This window comes from Cornus florida, unplaced genomic scaffold (assembly GCF_030987335.1).
Source record: "Cornus florida cultivar Cherokee Brave unplaced genomic scaffold, ASM3098733v1 CherokeeBrave_3.0.0_Hap2_Chr05, whole genome shotgun sequence".
Lineage (NCBI taxonomy): Eukaryota > Viridiplantae > Streptophyta > Magnoliopsida > Cornales > Cornaceae > Cornus > Cornus florida.
The window spans coordinates 61,723,358-61,743,601 of NW_026775575.1; the positions used below are offsets into that span (position 1 = coordinate 61,723,358).

Consider the following 20,244-nt stretch of genomic DNA (forward strand, 5'->3'; position numbering starts at 1 on the left):
GTAATTATAGTAAACTTCGTGAGTTTTCGACACACACACACACACACATATATAATTGTTAATTCATGTTTATGAAATGAACATTGATTACCTAAAGTTTATTTTCATTAGAAGGAAAAGATTTCAAATGCCAAATTTAAGATTTGTGACATTTCATTAAGATTTCACCATTCCCCAACACGTTTTTTTCCTTCTAAAATTCAGTTTTAGTGAAAACAGTGACACACTTGCATAGTTTTGTACTGGCAAATTTCAACCTCAAAAGTTAAAATGATCAGTTATAAACTTATAAAACATCAGTGTGAGTACATTTGTATACCAAAAAAAAAAAAAAAAGTTTCTGAATTTTTTTTTTTAGAGTTAAAATATATTTTTGAAAACCCTGAAACATGAGTTGAGTGGACTTTGAATCAATACCTACCATCTCTGCAAGAAAACATAGAAAAGAAAAGCATTGGTCTCAAAAGATGCCTTAGTGAGGCATACCATCCCTCTTCTTTTCTGCAAGTGAATGTTCAAAAGCAACATGCAATCTCTTTTGGCAATAATTGATTTATCCGTACAACCCAGCTATTTCGGTTGAGCCCTGATTTGGGGGAAAAAATAATAATAAATCCTGCACTCCAGCCATGTCCAAGAACGTTAGGCATGGCTGTAGACCAATTCTGTATCTTAAACTACAAAATGAAACCCAAATAAACATCCAGTCTATATTGACCAGGTGCCATGCCAATATTTTGGCATTCCCGAAACTAAACTACCAGGAAAAATCTTCAACATCGTCGTCCTCTGACTACAGCTCGCTATCCTCTGTTTCCCCTTTACTTGATGGTTTGCCATTCACCGCAACAAGCTCAGTGTCGAAGATAAGTGTCGCACCACCTGTAAGTGTTCAAGAAACGTGATGATACTTTACAATCATGAATCGGTACCTTTAATTTGGGATTGGAAGAAGTATAGTTCAAATTTTGTACTAAATTTTCTCCAATCCCAAATCCAAGGCGCCAATTCGGTGCCGCCAAACATAGCATCATAATATTTTGAATAAAACAGGCAGAAAGTAAAAAAGAGAAGCACCAGTGCTACATTAAACATTAATTTTAGACTCTAGTTTACATACTGTATTTTATCTTGAATCGCACATCTTGAGCAGCAAAATGAAGTAGAAATTCAGATAAAGGATTTCGAATGCAGCACCGTCCAACATTAACACAAAGATAATAAACCTACAGCAGAATACATTATTCCATCTACACCGAGAAGCAGAGACCATGGTTCTCTGATAAAGCTTGAGTTCTCAAGCATATACAATGTTATGGTTGTTTTGTTTCAAGACTTAGAAGTGAGTGACAAGCCATAAAATCAAGAGGCTGAAATCCTTAAAGGCAATAACAATGTCCAAGAACTGGGTACTGTTAAGACATTATCAATTCCTGATGAAAAAGCTAATTAAAGTTTCTTCTCTCCATCGGAATAATAGGGCCGTTATGTTCATTACTATACATGAATGTGTGGCCTCTGTATTGTCTTGGCCACAGAGGAAACAAATGCATTGCAGCCCCATAAGAGATGTCCTTACCATGGGAGACAAATGCCTGACTCCAATACTTAATTTTGATTACCCCATTCGCCATTCCTTAATCACGTAATGCAAGACATGAAATGAATCAGATCGAGTGAGGAACCATATAATAAAGGCCCAAATTGATGTCTCTCTACAAATAATCAATCTTAACTAGAAGTGAACGAGATACCGACACAGAGATGTGGACCTGCTACATCTTCAGACACATGGATCACAAGGATGCAAGATCTATTTAGAAATAAGTCCTGCATTTTAACTAAACAATAAAGAAGGAAACTGAATAAAATATATACATACGTTCATCATAACAAGCAATCATTATGTTCCACAAATAGGATAGACATTGAACCCAGGATCCACATCATATTTCATAATCTATTAACGATCTCTACCACAAGGTTCCAAATTCAGGATCTACCATGAAAATTTGTGGAGGTACGGAGGGGTTTGTGGGAGATAAAGGAAACGTCTTAGAAAATAGCTTGTTTAGAAATTTTTTGAATTGCCAAAGTTGATAAATTGTTGATTAAATCCAAAACATTTATTACACTAACTCCAGCAAGAGGATTAAGCAGAAGGAAAATAAGAACAAGGGTTACCTGGGATGGTTGGCGGGGACCCCTGGGCACCATAACCAAGTTTTGCAGGTATCTTCAACTTCCGCTTCTCTCCTACACACATACCCAACAGTCCTTGGTCCCACCCTGTAAGGAAGACATTTTTTAGAACAAAACAACATTCACAGTAGCATTGGAACTTTACTAATTTAGCCATCCATATGGCATAGAAAATTCCTTTAAAAAGGGTATGAATAGAACTGAATGACATACATATAGAGCTGAATGAAGGTTGTACAAAAGTAGAACATCTATGTACTCTTAAAGGAGATCGTATCATAGTATAATATGCTAGCTGCTCTATAATCGAAAAATAACATCTAAAAAATAAATATCCAGCATAGAAATCTACGCATCAATACATCTATTCATACAACAAACTTTCCTTTTCTAAATTATCAATGGACATTAACATTGCTTTAACATGTCTTCATGTGGTTGAGATGTGGTGTTTCGATATAATTGTGTACAAAATGCATGCTGGGAAACAGCACATATTGTTTGGAAGTCCTTTTGTAGCACATATTACCCACCAAAGCATATTAAAGTACATTTTTGATAGAGCTATACCCAGACTCCAGAGGAGTGAACAATAAAGCACTGTAATAATCCTTTTTCCAAAAACAATAATAGGTGATTGACAAGCTAATAATATGTCATGCCCTTTCGCATCATGTAGCAGATTTGGCATGAACAGACAAGCATCATTTTCACGTGTACTGGGTGAAGAATGGTAGCCTCAAAAACAATTTTGATTCTTCGAGGAACTCTTTCACGTGTTAGATATAAGGTAGTAACAGAGTATCAATATATCTTTCATTTTTTTTTTTCCCATACATTTCCAATGTCTTTTTTAATTGGTCTTCTCCCAAACATCCTACATTCCTACCCATTACTCATTGTATAGAAACTATAGAAATTAAAAGGCAAATCTTCAATTTTCCTTACTCACATTGTCTCTTGCAACAGTTTTAGAAACATTGTTCTTCTACAAAAGTGTTGTGTCCATGTCAGACATGTGCAGGCCACCGACACTTCACAGACAGTTCAAAACAAGTGTCCATAATTCAAAATAATATTTCACATCCCAAATACTCCCCATCGCAAGGCTTATGTAGCACAAAACATTTTAAAAGTAATCATGTCCAACAATAACCTTTTTGTCTTTGAGAAAAATTGTCATCACAAGTCAAGCATGCAAATGGAAATTTTCTTAATATAGGAAAAGAAAATTTCCAATTGCAAAAATATAATAAGAGAGCAATAGAAGAGTGTCATTATGATATTTGTATTGCTTAATCCTTGACATATACAATTCTTACATTGAAATTAGAAAATTTATCAAATTCAATGGTCGTTTTATATAATTGATGCATACTCAAGTAAACTAAACCTTTTTCCCAACTATTTGAGATGCTAAGGCCACAGGATCACAGCCTCAAAAACTACATGCTAGCACATCTTTCCTAACTAGCTCAACCAATGTTAGTTATAGTCTTTTTTTCCCTAGTTCTGTTAATTAATCTTTCCCTTCTAGCATTACCTTCAATAAGGACTTTGTCATTTTCCTAACAAGTGTAGCTATTGTTGCACATATAATATATTTATATAAATAAAATTACATATATTATTGTATCCACGCCACATCCACGTCCTACATTTTTAAAATTTGACATGTTGGAGTGCCTTGATCATATCATGCTGGTATCTTATCAGGACAGTGTCTCATATCCATTCACTGCTACTTTAAAAACTGTTATCATTTCTAGCAGATATTTACTTGCTATGAAGACTTAATGTTCTATTTTCAAGCACAGTAAGGAACCCAAGGTGCCCTGTAATGTGATAAATACATGAACCATAAGACAAACACAACCTTTCCTAGTGAATGTCCTCATTAATTTCTTCAAAAAAAATTGTAACCCAGTCTAGCTTTGTTCCACTTCTCTGTTTTATTAGAAGTGCAAAGGGAATAGCTAAGCATCCAAAAGTAATTGGTTCTTAGATTATTAAACACCTTTAATCACTTGACCACTACCGAGCTCAAACTCTATCGGGTCACCCCTTTCAAAGCTGGAATCAAAGACAGTTCCGTCTGTTAGTTTTCCCTGCCAAAATAAGTGAATCAGTATGAGTAAGGAAATAATATTTCTGTCATTTATGGAGCTATGTCAAATGTTTACTTTTTACAGCACAAATCAACAAGTGTGAATGCTTGAACAGTTATAGTGATATATTATACTTCTCACATATTTAATCTATGAGGGAGGAACAAGTAGCTCTTGTTTTTAATTAGAATGCAAAAACCACAATCCAATAAGCAACAAGTAAACCATATCCAATCTGAAAGAAATTCATTATATTTTTTCCCAGTTATTGTCTTATCTTAGAGACATATAAAGGATAATATAGAATACCTATCAGCAAAAAATAAATTTAATTTAAAAAAAAAAAAAAAGAATAAAAAAAAAGAAAAGAATGTAGGATAACATGCATTAGTAAATTCACACTTTTCAAGGATGTGCTCCTAATAAGATTAAATATGCAATTTGCATGGATAGGCATTCTAAATAAATCCATCTACTAGCAGTCTACCATATTCTATCTAACAAGGGATCCATCTGGACGCAAAACTGGTTTATCAAGGTGTCCGACCAAAACAAGAAGGCAGATGTGCGCCTAACTTCAAAGAGGACGCCCAGTAGCAATTCCATTTTCTTATCTTGTTAATGAGTTTCCTACTACCGTACCATCAAAACTAACATGTCCTGTTTATACCATGCCAACTTAGTTTTTCATTTCTCACAATCATTGTCATAGAATTTCATCCTAATTACAGTCCCTAATTCTCTTTCTAAAAACAAAAATCCTTTCAATGTAGTTCAATTTTCTTAGGGTTAGTTCTACATTAAAATTTATCAACGCTTAAGAATATGGACACCAAAAGTGCAGGTTTCCTTCGAAGTTCAAAATTTTTACAAAAATTAAAACAGGTCCAAGGGAATGATGATTTAAACTTGGAGGAATTTTTCTGAATAACATCCATCCAGAGCTCACTCATATTGCTTCTTTCACACAACTGTAAGTTAGAGTCTGTAACAACTTGACACCAAGGGAGTGATTCCTTAGAACTACGTGGCTCAACATTTTAGTTTGAAATAGTCTCACAGGTTAAGATCTGACAAAAAGCAAAAACCACACTGTGGTCAAAGGTAATCTCATATTCTCTTATATGATCATCTAAAATTTATTTTAAACACCAGTAAAGAAAACAGGCGATGCCTTATTGACAAATAAAAGATAACAGAAGAAGCCTTATCGACAAATAATCGTCAAATCACCCTTCTTCTATTACCTAAAGGGCATCCAGTATCCAGCCAGAAATTTAAAATAAACAACATCTCCAATAGCCCCTCCATAACTGCGCAATTCGTTCCAACTGCAATGTGCTCAAATTGATAAAACCAGTCCACTGACAGAAATGCACATCAATTTCACAATTTAAGACTTTGATGGCAACACAAATGTGCTATTTTTCCATATGTAAATTCATATTTTCTCATATAATAATCTAAATGAGTGCAGAACGTGCATTACGACTGGTTATTGACTTAACCTATAGCATAATTTTGCACAAATATACCCAATAGATGAATATATATATATAGATAGATAGAGAGAGAGAGATAGAGAGAGAAGAAAGAGAAGAAACTACAGTCTCACCCTGTAGTGTACTTTAATTCTATCGCCTTTGTGAGCCTGAATGTCACAAGAAGCTGGCTTATGCTGCAACAAGGAAGATCCAAAAGCTAATTAAGCAACAAAGCAGGCAATAAACAAGGACGATAACTTTCACAAGCTTACTACACATGTTGTATATACACAATGAATGCACTTATCATTGCACAGTGCCAATGTCTCCTTTCACCAGGAAATAAACTTGAAGAGATACCAATTCAGTTAAATGAAATCCATAACCAGAATGTATCCTAGTATATTATTTTAAAATAGGATAAATATATATATATATATATAGCAAACCACTAAATGCTTTTTCAAATATCAAGTCACTGCAAGTGCAGTAACGATTTCTTCTATATTCAAGTATCATATACAATCTGAAGACATTGCAAGTTATCACTAAATTTCAGTGATTAGGAATATTTCAAAAAACAAGAAATTCCACAATTTGTTTTATTTATTCTTCTTTTTTTTTTTCTTTTTTTTTTTTTTCTTTTTGTGCCAAAAATAACTCGATTGACGAACAATGTTACAACCCATCACACTATGTTTCCAGGAGAAATCGATCTAGATCCTAAAATTAGTATCAGAAGAAAGAAAACCCTAGTATTTTCATTGTATGCATCATGATGATATGTATATTACTGATAACAGTTGCACACTTTCTCAAAATAATGGAAGCTGACTCCCTCATTTCCATCATAAAAAGAAAAACACATTTCACTTCTACTGGATTCATATCATGGAATTCTTAAACGTTGCCGTGTACGAAGTTCCATGTTATAGTGTACACAGCCTCGCTGAGAGTATTTTTAGTTCTCCATAGGAAAAAGTAGAAGTTCCAATTCTTAAAATCAAACACACAAAAAAATGCCAACCCGTGATCATATCAGTAACTGTTTAGCACTTTGGAAACAGCAGGGTTGCCTGAACATGATTTTTTTTAAAAAAAAGAGCTCCTCAGAACCACATTATCTCCTAGAACTCCAACCAAAATCCCATCAAATTCTTATGGATGTCAAAAAGGTGTCCCTTTCTCCCCATCACCGCCGCCACCACATTAGGGTTTTTCAACGTAAACAGAAAGTAAGATAACATTTTCCACCTACAAAAATTCACCCACTAGTAACACATAATTGATATTCCTCTTGATTGAAAAAAACTAACGCCATCATATTAAAGCTAAAATGTGAATCGACCACACAATATGTTCCAATATGACAGCTGAATAACAGATTATTGTTTGTTTCTATTGAAAATGAAATCAACTGAAAGAATGTATCTATATTGGAAGAAATCAAGCACACACAAAAAAATGAAACGAAGGAATGAGAGGATCAAACCTTCACACCGATCTGTAACTCCGTGACATCCCCCGATTTCTTCGCCGAAACTGGAAAAACAATGAAGAGAAATCAATTCATTTTTTGTGATTTTATCAGATTAATCAAATCATATCGAGATCATCATTATTAACAATTGTGAGATTGTGTGAGAGATCAAATGTGCGAATGCTCAATCACAGATCGAGAAGAACACTAGTAGAAACAGACAATTTGCTTAGTTTTGAATTAGTTACCTAATGTGGCAAAAACGAGAAGAACAAGAATTGAAGCAGCCTTCGATGCACAGCTGAAACTCATCTTCACCTCTCTCTCTCCTCTATCTGTCTCTCTTTCTAGAAGTGAATTTATGCGCCGGTAGTGATTAGTGTGATTATATTACGTGGTCGTGCCCGCAGTAGGCAATAATAATGCAGACGCCAACGCAACAAAAGTCTACCAAGTTAGCCAATCAAAATTTGCCACGGCATCAGAAAGAGCTTTTTATTGGACGCGTGACAGGACGGTATTTGATTGGCTGCTTAACAAACTGCCACGAAGAGGAACCTGATGAAATCCAATTATACGATTCCAAGTGTCACCTTTCAATTTAGCAAACAATGAAAAGCCCTCGTGTGCTGAGAAATTATTAAGTAGTTACGATCTATTTGACATTTAATGAAATAATTGAAAAAAAATTCTTCAATTATAAAATTTTGTAATTTATTAATAAATTTTTGTAAGGTCATTTTTTTAATTTTAGAGTCTGTATTTAATTGATCCATCAAGTATTAATAATTCAGACACATCTAATAATTTCTGTTCGTGCCTGACTTCACTTTCTCTCTCCTCCTGCTAATCTTTGGGTAGACACAAAATTGGCTAAATCATAATTTTAATGTCCAAATGTGTACATATTAGTATTATATATATATATACATTATTATTATTATTATTATTATTTCATGGCAAGAATATTAAGCCTTAATTGTTAGGTGGAGAGGAGAGTACAAAGTCAGAACACAGTTCGAACACGAAAAGCAATCCAATTACTTGAGTAATATGTTGCTATGCATACTTAGAATACCATGTATTATCAAGTTAAAGAAATAATATTCTATATCATGTGAGAATTATAGAAGTGGTTAATGTGAATAGATTTTGTATTTAAGATTGATTACTTCTTACTATATTTCAATTTTAATCAATTGTTATTAAGTTATTAATTAATACTATGTTATGTTCTGGATAAACAAATCCGTTACTTGGAATTGAATAAAACTTAGTTCAAAGTTTAGATTATTTTTTTTTAATTTCAATTGTAAGACGTCAATTCAATACTTCCAAATAAAATTTTAACAAAAGTTAAATTGATTAAATCCTAATTAATTAATTAATCAATATAAACAAACAAGGTAATATAGTGTACTTCCTTTTTTTACTTCTACACTGTAAATAAAATTTTAATAAAAGTTAAATTGATTAATCCTAATTAATTATTTAATCAATATAAACAAACAAGGTAATATTGAGTAAGCCAAATAGTTAAAAGATAATTGTTTGATGGAACATTATTGTTAATTTATATGATTATATGGCAAGAAATGTACGCACTCATTTGTCTTTATAAAGACTTAATCTACACTATTCATTTTGAAAGGTAGAGAAAATACTATTAAATTACAACACCCTTGGTACCGAACATGATTATTTGTTATTGCAACTTATAAAGAAAATAAATTACATCAAATCCGCCATAAAATCATTTTCCATCATTTAAAACTTGTATTCTAAAATATGAGAATGTGAGAACTCATAGGATACTGTCTGATCTTGACAATATTGTATATAATTGGTTACTGTGATTTCATTGGTGTCATGTACCACATGGAGCATTTGTGCCCTCCAATGCTATAGTAAATACAATGGAACATATGTTGTAATAGTTTTCTTCCACTATTATATTTACATGAATAATCGGATATTGATTTTTGACAAGAAAAAAAATTGTCAATTTTAGCATATGGTATATATATTTTATTTATTAAAAATATTTTTTTATAGAAAATAATCTATTTTTATATTATTTGTACAAATTTTTGTTCCACGATCTAATTTCAAAATGTTCTAGGGGTGGATTGTTCCCCTGCTTCCTTGTGTTCACAAGTTCAATTACAAAGATCGATACAAACTCTTTAGAAAATCGATACTGAAGATACCAAAAATGATCTGGGCTTGGTATGATTCATATTGCTAAGAACGGGTCGGGTATGGATAACCAGGATGGAGCAAGTCCTCGTTAAATGGGCCCAGGTCCAGGAAGTCATTACGGAAGCTCTATTATGATGAAAGAAGTTGAGCCCAAACAAAAGGGATGAAGATAAGTTCAACCCATGAGTGGTTATAACCGTCTAAGTGGTTGTAACCATCTATAAATAAGTAGAAATGAGAGGGAAAAGAGGTTGTAAAATTATTGGAAGTGTAAAGTTTCTCTCTCTACAATTGAGAAAAATTCTTTGTATTTTCAATTGGCGCTGTCTGTGGGAAGGACGAAGAGGATTTATTGGTGTTGATCCAGATCTATTCGATTCAAAGCACTTTGCGAAGAAGACGCTTGATCTCTGAAAGCTGAATCAAGGTTGATGGAAATATGATCTGTCTTGATGAATCTTGGTTCTAGTTGATTTCGAGAGATTGGCGTCCGATCTACATAGATCTGATCTGTGCTTGATCTGGCGAGCTGCGACTTGTTGAGATTGCTGAATTTGGTAAGCTTGTAGCTGAAATAATTTGAATCCGGCTAGTAGCGAACAAAATTCAACAAGTTTGAGTCCAGATCTGGTGCGTTTGCATTAGCAAAGCTCCGATCTGATCAAGAAATTCGCGGTTAATGACTTTGCTCTGATCAGGAATGATGATCGGAGAAGAGAGCTCAAATCCTTTGGAGAATGGCCAGCAGACGAAGCTCGATGAGTTGATGAACATGATCGAAACCTTGAGAAAAGAAAATGCAGAGTTGCGTGCTGGAATGGAGTGTCATGAGGCTCCTACAATTCCGAGGCCACCTCCGGAAGGAGAGGGAGTCTTATTGTCCCATGATGTTCGTTAAGGTGATCCAAAAGGTGTCAATCGCGTAGATCCACGTCGTGATGAAGTTCTAGTAGACGACCTACCTCCAAATGTCCGTCAAGTAGAGGATCGAGAAGGATTTATTCATTTGGAGCCACATCGCGAACGAATCATGCGAGAGGAAGCGCCGGTGTGCGTTCATAGGGTTGCATCACCGTGGCCAAGTGAGTTTGCGGAGGACAGATCGTTTAATCCACCCTATCGACCTTCAATGGCAACATTTGACTACCGCAGTTCAGAAAGAAGATCTGCCGATCAAGGAGTTCCATCACAGTTTTTAAGGGAGAATGAAGCATTGCGCTTATCAGCAAGAACAGTTGCATCTCCGTTCACTGATGAAATTCTAAACGCGCCGAATCCGAAGAAGTTTTCCATGCCGATCTTTATTTTGTTTGATGGAACAACCGACCCAATCGACCACATTTACCACATTTAGTTGAAAATGGCTTTGAATACTAACAATGATCCTTTGATGTGCAAGTGCTTCCCTACAAGTTTGGCTGGACCAGCCCTCAATTGGTTCAAGAATTTGGCTCAAGGCTCAATCGCTAGTTTCCAGGACTTGTGTGACAAGTTCATAAGCCAGTACTATAGGAATAAACGCTCGACTAAGGATATATCAAGCCTTTTCACAATGAAGCAGCACGAAGATGAACGACTCCAAGCTTTCCTCACCCGGTTCAACCTTATTAAAAGCATGGTAATGGAATGTCATCCATCCACAACGGTCCAAGCATTTAAACTTGCAATGAACCAGGGGACACCGTTCCACACAAGCTTGGTGGTCAATACGCCGAAGACCATGGACGAGCTGAACGAGAGAGCTGATGGTTTTGTGCATCTGGAAGAAGAAAAGGCAGCTAATGCAAGGAAGACGTCAATTATTTTGATAGAAAAGAAGTCCAAAGCCAAGATCCAGCAAAAACAAGCTCAGCCACAACGTCAGACCTCCTGGAAGGCAGAGAAAAAGTCCAAAGAGGAGGAGTTGGTTACTCCACTCAGAGTCACTCTAACAAGGCTATATCAAAAGAACAAAGATAAGTTTTGCCCTCCCTTACCAATCAGACAACCTCTTGAACAAATGGATCAAACTAAACATTGTGTTTTCTTTAGTGATTTTGGACATCAGACTAATGAATGCAGGAACTTAAGGAGACAAGTAGAGATGTTGATCGCAAAGGGGGAATTTGTAAGATATGTTCAAGGTCCGGCGCAAGAGCAGAATCGACCGGCTGAACAGATCAAGAGAAATCAGAAGCCGAACCACCACAGTACTCAGCCCGTTCGGATTATAAATGCAATTCATGGCCGACCTGAACAGACAACGGAGTCAGAGGAGTTGCTCAGAACGCGATTACGCCAGGCCCAGTTGAAGAAAATGATTGGCAGTGTACATACTTTGCATCAGCAGAACGTATCAGCACAGATAAAGTTTGACAAAACAGACCTGCTACGCGTTTAGGTTCCTCATGAAGATCCACTGGTCGTCAGTCTAACAGTTGCAGAATGCCTGGTACAAAAAGTTCTGATTAACCCAAGAAGCAATGCAAACGTCATGCCCAGAGTGACGTTCAATCGGCTCGAGATCGAACCCGAGAAACTTAAACCCACATGAAATCCATTGCTAGGATTTGATGGGAAGCAGGTGGAGCCCATTGGAATGGTGGAATTGACAATACAAGCTGGTGAAAGAGTCTTGACTGAGAGTTTTGTGGTCGTAGAAATTCATCCATCCTACAACCTCTTAATGGGAAGAGGGTGGATTCATAAAGTTCAGGGTGTCCCATCAACCCTACATCAAGTGATGCGATGCTTGGATCTAGATGGGACCAAGGTGATAGACATTCATGGGGACTAGGTTGCAGCTAAAGAATGTTATTCAGTGACTTTGAAATCTGCTGGAAAGGGGAAAAATCATATCCGTTCTGCCAGTCCAAAATAACAATTATAGGAACCTCCACCCAGCAAAAGTGGGGAGGAGGAGCCACCAGTTCTAACCGCAAAACCTCTTTTTAATGTGCAGATCGACCATAAGAAGCCAGACCGAACAACGAGGGTGGGATCCAGACTTACTAAAGAGGAAAAACTAGGGTTGAATGACCTCTTGACTCGGAATGCAGATGTATTTGCATGGAGCCATTCAGATATGCCAGGGATTAGTTCTTCTGTGTCCTGTCATTCCCTCAATGTAGATCCGAACGCAAAACCTGTGAAGCAGAAGCATAGAAGATTTGCTCCAGAACGCAATCGAATCATAGCTGAAGAAATCGATCGGTTGCTCGAGGCAGGATTCATTAGAGAAGTTCAGTACCCCGCCTGGCTCTCCAATGTCGTTGTTGTGCAGAAAAAGAATGGGAAATGGAGAGTATATATTGACTTCACTAATCTGACCAAAGCTTGCCCAAAGGATAGCTTCCCATTACCAATTATTGATCAAATGGTGGATGCCACCACAGGGTACAAGCGATTAACCTTCCTAGATGCTTATTCTAGTTATAATCAAATCCCTATGAACCCAATTAATGAAGAGAAAACTTCTTTTGTTACTGAACGAGGGACCTACTGCTACAAAGTCATGGTATTCGGATTAAAGAATGCTGGAGCTACTTATCAGAGGCTGATCAGCAAGATTTTCAAAAGCCAAATGGGGAGAACTGTAGAGGCTTACATTGATGATATGGTGGTCAAGAGTAAAAAGAAGGATGATCACTTAGCGCACTTACAGGATGTGTTCGATGTGTTGGAGGAAATACGGAATGAAGCTTAATCCGACCAAATGCCCATTCGGCGTGAGCTCTGGTCAATTCTTGGGACATGTGGTCAATCATAGAGGAATTAAGGCTAGCCCAGCCCAGGCGGAAGCTCTAATCAGAAATGTAGAACCAACGATAACTAAGGAAGTGCAGGCACTTACAGGTCGAATAGCTACACTGAGCCGATTCATTTCCAAGCTCTCAGACCGTTGTAAACCATTTTTTGACATAATTCGAAGCCATGGAAGGCAAGCCTGTGGGGATGAACAATGGTAGGCATTAACTAGCTTGAAAGATTACATGCGAAACCCTCCAGTTCTATCTGCTCCCGAGCCAAATGAGAAGCTCTTTATGTACCTTGGGGTATCCAGCATCGCGACAAGTGCCGTTCTGATCCGTTGCAAAGACGGAAAGCAATTCCCAGTGTTTTATGTCAGCAAAACAATGGCCGAGCCAGAAAAAAGGTACTCAAAGGCCGAACGGATGATCTTGTCATTGGTCAACGCGAAAAGGAAGCTCAGACATTATTTCGAATCCCATTTTTTTATCGTCTTGACTACTTTTCCTATAAGGATGATCTTGCACAAGCCAGGCCTATCAGGCAGAATGACAAAATAGGCCATTGAGTTGAGCTCGTTTGATATTACATATGAACCCAGAACGGCAATCAAAGGTCAAGCGGTGGCTGATTTCCTACTTGAATGCGATGTTGAAGACTTGGAGGAATATTATAGTTGTTCCTTATGAAAGCTCTTTGTAAATGGCTCTTCAAATCAAATGGGGGCAGGAATTGGAATCAAATTGCAAACACCAGAGGGCACCACACTGAGCCAAGCGATTAGACTTGAGTTCAAAGCAACCAACAACGAGGCTGAATATGAGGCATTATTAGCTGGGCTGAAGTTAGCTAAAGAGCTGAAGATCAAGAATCTAATTGCTTATAGTGATTCACAGCTAATCATTTGGCAAGTAACTGGAGAATACGGAACCAAAGATAAGACTATAGAAGCATACCGAACCGCAGTTCTGTGTGAGGCAAAAGACTTCGATCAAATCAGCTTCATTTAGTTGCCGAAGGAGTATAATGAAGATGCCGATCGTTTAGCCTGTAGTGCATCCAGTTCTGGAGAAACACTGGCTAGAGTCATCCCGGTTGACGTGTTAATCCAGCTGTCCATTTTTTATTAACAGCCTGATCCGAGCGTTCAGCAAGTTAATGTTATACCAAATGAGCCAAGCTGGATTGATCCGATCATGGCTTTTGTACGTGATGGTGTGCTACCCAAACAGAAAGATGAAGCAAGAAAAATCAGGTCCAACGCCGCGAAACATGCTATTGTGGGTGATCAGTTGTACAGATGGTCCTTTTCGGGTCCATACTTGAAGTGTGTTACCCTAACAAAGGCTAGACATATCATACGAACCATTCATGAAGGTGTATGCAGAAATCATTCAGGAGGAAGATCTTTGGCACACAGCAATGACATAAGGGTACTTTTGGCCAAACATGGCACGGAATGCAGAAGAATTCTCTAGAAGATGCGATAAATGCCAAAGGTTCAGACCATTGATACACCAACCACCTAAAGACTTGCACGTAATGGCCACGCCATAGCCTTTCGCGCAGTGGGGGATGGATGTGGTTGGCCTTCTGCCGAAAACAAGATCGCAGAACAAATATGTTCTGTTAGCAACTGATTATTTCACCAAATGGGTGGAGGCAGAGCCATACCCTAGTGTCACCCAAACTCAAGTAAGACGCTTTATCTGGAATAATATTATCTATCGTTTTGGCGTGCCAAGGTCGATCATTGTGGATAATAGGACCAATCTCGATAGCAAGCAAGTGAAGGAGCTGCTGGAAGAATATGAAATTAATCAGAAGTTGGCAGCAGTCAGTCATCCCCAGGCTAATGGTCAAGCTAAGATCACGAACATAACAATATTTGCCTGCATCAAGAAGAAGCTCGAAAATGAAAAAGGAAAATGGTTAGACGAGCTTCCAAATGTCTTGTGGGCTTACAGAAGATCCCCAAGACGGCCGACCAGGGAAAGCCCATTCGCTATGGCGTACGGCACCGAGGTAGTGATACTAGTCGAACACTTAGGCTTTGTTTGGTACGGTGGGTTTGAAGGGGAAGGATAACATTAGTTATGAGGGAAAGAAAAGGGAAGGGAGGGAAGGATAATTTTAAACCTCCATCGCGTTTGGTTGATTAATGAAGAAAAAGAAAGGGAAGGCTAATAATTATGTTTGGGAAAAGAAAGGAAAAGAAAGGGAAGGGAATTATTTTAACATATTAACTATTATACACCTTTATATTTTAAAATATAAATATATATATATATATATATATATATATATAGGATTGGGGAAGCTGAAATGATTTGCCCTAATTTTTTTATTTCTTTTTTGGCAAGTACATGAAACTATATATATATATATATATAAAGTCTTTAACTTGAGGCCATAAGAAAAGAAAAATAAAAAAATTAAGGCAAATCAATTCAGCCTCCCCAATCTCGCTCCATCTCTGCAACTCCTTCTCAACACTGAACTTGGTTTCTCTCTCTCTCTCTCTACAAGAATTAGAAATTCAAAACCCATATATTTCCAGTTTATCTATCTGTTTGCAAGAATCAAAAGTTCAAACCCGTATTGGTGTATCATTTCAGATTGTTCAGAAAATCCAAAACCCATATCTTTCAGTTTCCATGGCCGTTGTTCCAATTCTGGTTCACCGTTCTAAGCTTCAATCACTGGCGGTCTCTCTCTCTCTGCAATCTTAAGGGTAAAATTGGCATCTAAAATCACCCACCAAGCTATCCTTCCCTTCCCTTCATTTCCTCCCATTTTTGGGAGGTTAAGAAATCTACTGTTGAAGGCACAAGTTAACCCTCCAAACCCTTCCCTTCCCTTCCATTTCCTTCCAACAATTTTTGCCAAACACACATTTTTAATCCCCCTCCATCACCTTCCCATCCTTTTCCTCCCATTTATACTCTACCAAACTGACCCTTAGTTCCAACCGTTAGAAGCTTGGCGTGGAATCAAGAGTAGAATGATAGAATGTTAAGGTTTAATCTTGATCTGCCAGAGGAAAAAAGGGACACAGCTGCAATAAGGCTTGCTTCTTATCAACAGACGCTCTTAAATAGCCATAACAAGAGGGTGAAGCACAGAGACTTCGTCCTTGGCGATCTGGTTCTTAAAAGGAAGGTGGGGATAGTCAAAAAAATGTTTTCACCGTGGGAAGGTCCATACAGAATTACAGAAGTCATAGGAAAGGGGGCATACGTCCTGGAGACCATGGCAAGAAGGTTGGTAGTAAACCATGGAATGCCACGTCTCTGAAAAAGTACTACCAGTAAAAGTAGGGTTTAATTCCAAACAATATGCTCGTTTTGAATTGCATACTTGCAAGTGTACGAAATTTTCAAGTTTTATGAAAAAAAAGTTTACTTTGCTTAAAAATTAATTGACATTCTTCCCACGTAGCAGAACAAGTGGCAGCTGGCACTACAAGCCGAACGCCAAACACTTGCTCAAAAATAAACTAATGCCGAGTGGCAAATGGCATTCTAGCCGACCGCCAGGCACTTAACAAAGTCAGTGGCAGCTGGCACTACAAGCTGAACGCCAAACACTTACTCAAAATAAACTAAAGCTGATGGCAAGTGGCATTCTAGCCAAGCGCCAGACACTTAGCAAAGTCAGTGGCAGTTGGCACTACAAGCCGAACGCCAAATACTTGCTCAAAATAAACTAATGCCGAGTGGCAAGTGGCATTTTAGCTAAGCGCCAAACACTTAGCAAAGTCAGTGGCAGCTGGCACTACAAGTCGAACGCCAAACACTTGCTCAAAATAAACTAATGCCGAATGGCAAGTGACATTCTAGCCGAGCGCCAAGCACTTGACAGAGTTAGTGGCAGCTTGTACTACAATCCGAACACCAAACACTTGCTCAAAAATAAACTTGTGGCAAGTGGTATTATAGCCGAGCGCAAGGCACTTAACAATGTCAGTGGCAACTGTCACTACAAGCCGAATGCCAAACACTTATGAAAAATGAAGTTTAAAAATTGAAAATTGAAACTTAAGATTAAAGGGAAAAGTCAGGTATCAATTACCTTATCATTTAGAATTAAAGAATGGAAATTTTGCTAGAAATAAGTATTATCATTCCATATTCTTTCATTACAAAATGATCTTGAGGTACATGGCTTGATGTTCTGAGGATACATGAAGATACATTTTTTAAGAAAAAAAAACTGATGCAAAAGATTGCACAATGCTAGTTTGCACGATCTTCTCCAGGCTTTGACTCGTTGTTCTCCCCGTCATTACCCTCTGGCCTACTGTGGTCCTCTCCATTCTTAGCTGTACCATCATCCTTAGAGGGAGAATCAAGATGAATCACCCCCTCAGCTAGCATGAGTCTGTCAGAGGCAACTGAAGTGGAGGGCATGATGGTAGTAATTGGAGGAATGTTCAAAGGATGGAAGGATAGAACAACCCCTGAGGTTGCAACCTCTCTGCATTCAATAAAGATATTCTCAACAGGGTCGCAGGGTGGATTCTGGTAGTTGCTTGGTGGATGGATGTCCAAAGAAGCGTCCAACTCATCCGGACCAGCACAGGAGCTAGATTTACCTTCAGGGGGAGAACGGTCAATAAAGCCGTCTCTATACCCTTCAGCATACCTTAAGGCAGAGGTTCTGGTGAAGCGGGCAAGAAGAGCTCTCATGCTACCCTCAACTTTGCTGATTATATTCAGCAAGGAAGAACGTTCATTTAAAAGCTTTTCCTTTGAGTTGGCATGAGTCAACCGGTCAGCAATAAGTGTACACTGAAGGTCTCCCTTCTCAGCCTTCAGTAAGTCCCTTTCAGTTAGGGCGACGTTCTTCTCAGTCTTCAGGACATCAACTTCATCTTGAAGAGAGTCCCGTTTAGCCTTAAAGGCCTCCCATTCAGCTCTCAGAGCGTCCCTCTCATTTGACAGAACATCTTTTTCTGTTTTTAAGGCGGCAGTTTCTTTCTCTAACTCGTTCAGCTTAAACTCAAGCTCAGCGACTTTGGCCTCAAGACGGTTCTCCGCTTCAACGGATCTTTTAAGGCCTGCAGAGAGAGACTTAAGCTTCTTGTTCAGAACATCAATGGTCTTCTGAAAGGTGAACATCCCAAATATAGTCTGCACAGAGGAATGGAGGTTCTGGTCAGTTCAGCCACTAAAAAGTTAAAGTAGAAAAGAGACATATCCCAATAAGAAGAAAAGTTACCTCCATGGCAGCTGCTAGGAACCGCCGAAACATCTCACCAAAGGATAACTTGTTCTGGATTTCAAGATCCTTGGGAGTCCAGAAACCCTTATAGAAAGCAAAAGAAGTAAGGGGGTCCTGGTATATAGAATCTGTAAGGCCAATGGTCAAGCCATCTTCACGGCTGAGTAGAGGGCGCCATGGAAGAACGGATGATGTTGGACCAGAGGTTCTGGTAGATTTACCCTCTGGAATGAAAAGCTGAGCTGGGGGCAAGGTTCAGTAATCCTGAAAGAAGCTATCCTGGTCTTCCGGGCTGGTGGGACGTCACTTTAGTCATGACCGCCCTCAGGCATTGACCTTTTTCCCAAACTTTTCTCTGACATACCAGCTTTAACTGGCCCTCCATTGTTCTGAGATCCCCCAGCACCCTGAGTGCTCTCTGAAGAAGTGTCAGATAGAATGTTTGAAGGCACATTGGTGGGAGCAGCAGGATGGGCCTCAGCAGAATGATCCACAGCACGATTCTCAGTATGGATGGGCTCAGAAGGCCCATCAGCAGAATGATCTATAACTTGAATCATAACTGGAGCAGTTACAACCTGTTTTGGGGCTGAGACAACAGAGGTGGATTATGTGGTAGCAGGTGTAGAGGAAGATATGGTAACAGGAGCAGCAGAAGGGATGGGAGCAGAACGCCTCCTCCTGCTGAAAAATGGAATCTGAATGCTCTCCATTGTAGACCCTAGGAGAGCGATGTCAGAGAGGTTATCAGGAGTAAGCAAGTCTGTAGCTGAAGGGACGTTGTTCAGCACACTCTCTTATAAGATGTCTAACCTGCCCTGCAAACGCTATAAACCAGTTCATTATGAGGAATTTGAAGGCATCTACAAAGAAAAGTACAAAAACGGGGAAAGTAACTTTCACAGTGGCATTCAGTGGGATGTGTTTTCAGTTTTTTGTAACCAGAGACAGAGTATACTCCAAAGGAGGAAGGGATAGAGAAAGATTGGCCGAACGGAGTCCGCTAATTCCCACTGACCCCAATCAAGTTTTGTCTCCAACCTTTTTCAAAGGAGTTCTTATTCGTGCAAATCAACCGTTTGTCAATAGGAAAGAAATGGTAGTACAGATCACTTTGTTTGATTTTGTTAATTCGGTAGCAGAGAAGGAGGTCAATGATATCAAGATTGAGACCCCTGTCACGGTTCAAGAGTAGAAGGACTGAAATTACCCTAAGGAAGTTAGGGTTAACTTGTAGAGGGCAAAGCCCCAATTTGCTAAAGACGTAGCAAAAGAATTGGTGTAAGGAGAACCTAATGACGTTTAAATGGACGGCAGAGAATAAAATCTCCCCAGGAAGGAGACCCTCACCAGAGCTCCCATCTAAGTTTGTAGGGTAGATCCTAAGAGAAATATCATTAGGAATGCTATTTTTGAAACGAATGGCGTTCAGATTTGAAGGAGCCATTGAGAAAGGGAGGAATCTCTGGTAATGAAGGTTTTTCTTTCAAAAAGGATAGTAAAAAAAAAAAAAAACCTTACCTTGAGGAAGAAGTTTGTGAAGTACTCAGCAACAGCACAGTAGCCAAATCGCAAAGGAAAAACTTGCCGAAGAAACTGAAGAAAGCTCGCCGGAAAGTGCAGGTTGATGACAGACGAGACTCAGGAAGACGACAACGGATAATAAAAGTAGGATATGTTAAAGGAAGACAAGGGTTGAGAGGATCAGGGTTTTTAAAGAGAAGAAATAGAGGCGACACATAATTCGAAAGGTTAAGGCAAAAGTGGCGTAACAGATCTCGGAGTCTGGGTCTTTGTGCCAGCCATTCGATTC

At 38.3% G+C, this 20,244-nt stretch overlaps 2 protein-coding genes across 2 annotated transcripts; one reads left to right on the top strand and one right to left on the bottom strand.

Annotated features, from left to right (window-relative positions):
- Positions 1 to 454: 454 nt before the first annotated feature.
- Positions 455 to 7,678, bottom strand: LOC132306623 (peptidyl-prolyl cis-trans isomerase FKBP15-1). Its single transcript, XM_059804085.1, has 6 exons — positions 7,523 to 7,678; positions 7,287 to 7,336; positions 5,926 to 5,988; positions 4,220 to 4,310; positions 2,185 to 2,289; positions 455 to 882 (listed from the first exon to the last, which is right to left on the bottom strand). Exons 1-6 carry the CDS (start codon positions 7,584 to 7,586, stop codon positions 794 to 796), a joined length of 462 nt encoding a protein of 153 aa, XP_059660068.1. The 5' UTR covers positions 7,587 to 7,678; the 3' UTR covers positions 455 to 793.
- A 3,158-nt stretch (positions 7,679 to 10,836) lies between these two features.
- LOC132309345 (uncharacterized) lies at positions 10,837 to 11,856 on the top strand. Its single transcript, XM_059807661.1, has one exon. It carries the CDS (start codon positions 10,837 to 10,839, stop codon positions 11,854 to 11,856), a length of 1,020 nt encoding a protein of 339 aa, XP_059663644.1.
- The last annotated feature ends 8,388 nt before the right edge of the window (positions 11,857 to 20,244 follow it).

Excerpts from the sequence above, each read along its gene's own strand:
- LOC132309345 (XM_059807661.1), top strand. The coding sequence starts at position 10,837 with ATGGCTTTGAATACTAACAATGATCCTTTGATGTGCAAGTGCTTCCCT.
- LOC132306623 (XM_059804085.1), bottom strand. The coding sequence starts at position 7,586 with ATGAGTTTCAGCTGTGCATCGAAGGCTGCTTCAATTCTTGTTCTTCTC. Across the intron at positions 5,989-7,286 it reads AGTTACAGATCGGTGTGAAG|CATAAGCCAGCTTCTTGTGA; the intron begins GTTTGATCCTCT and ends TCCTTGTTGCAG. Across the intron at positions 4,311-5,925 it reads GAATTAAAGTACACTACAGG|GGAAAACTAACAGACGGAAC; the intron begins GTGAGACTGTAG and ends TTATTTTGGCAG.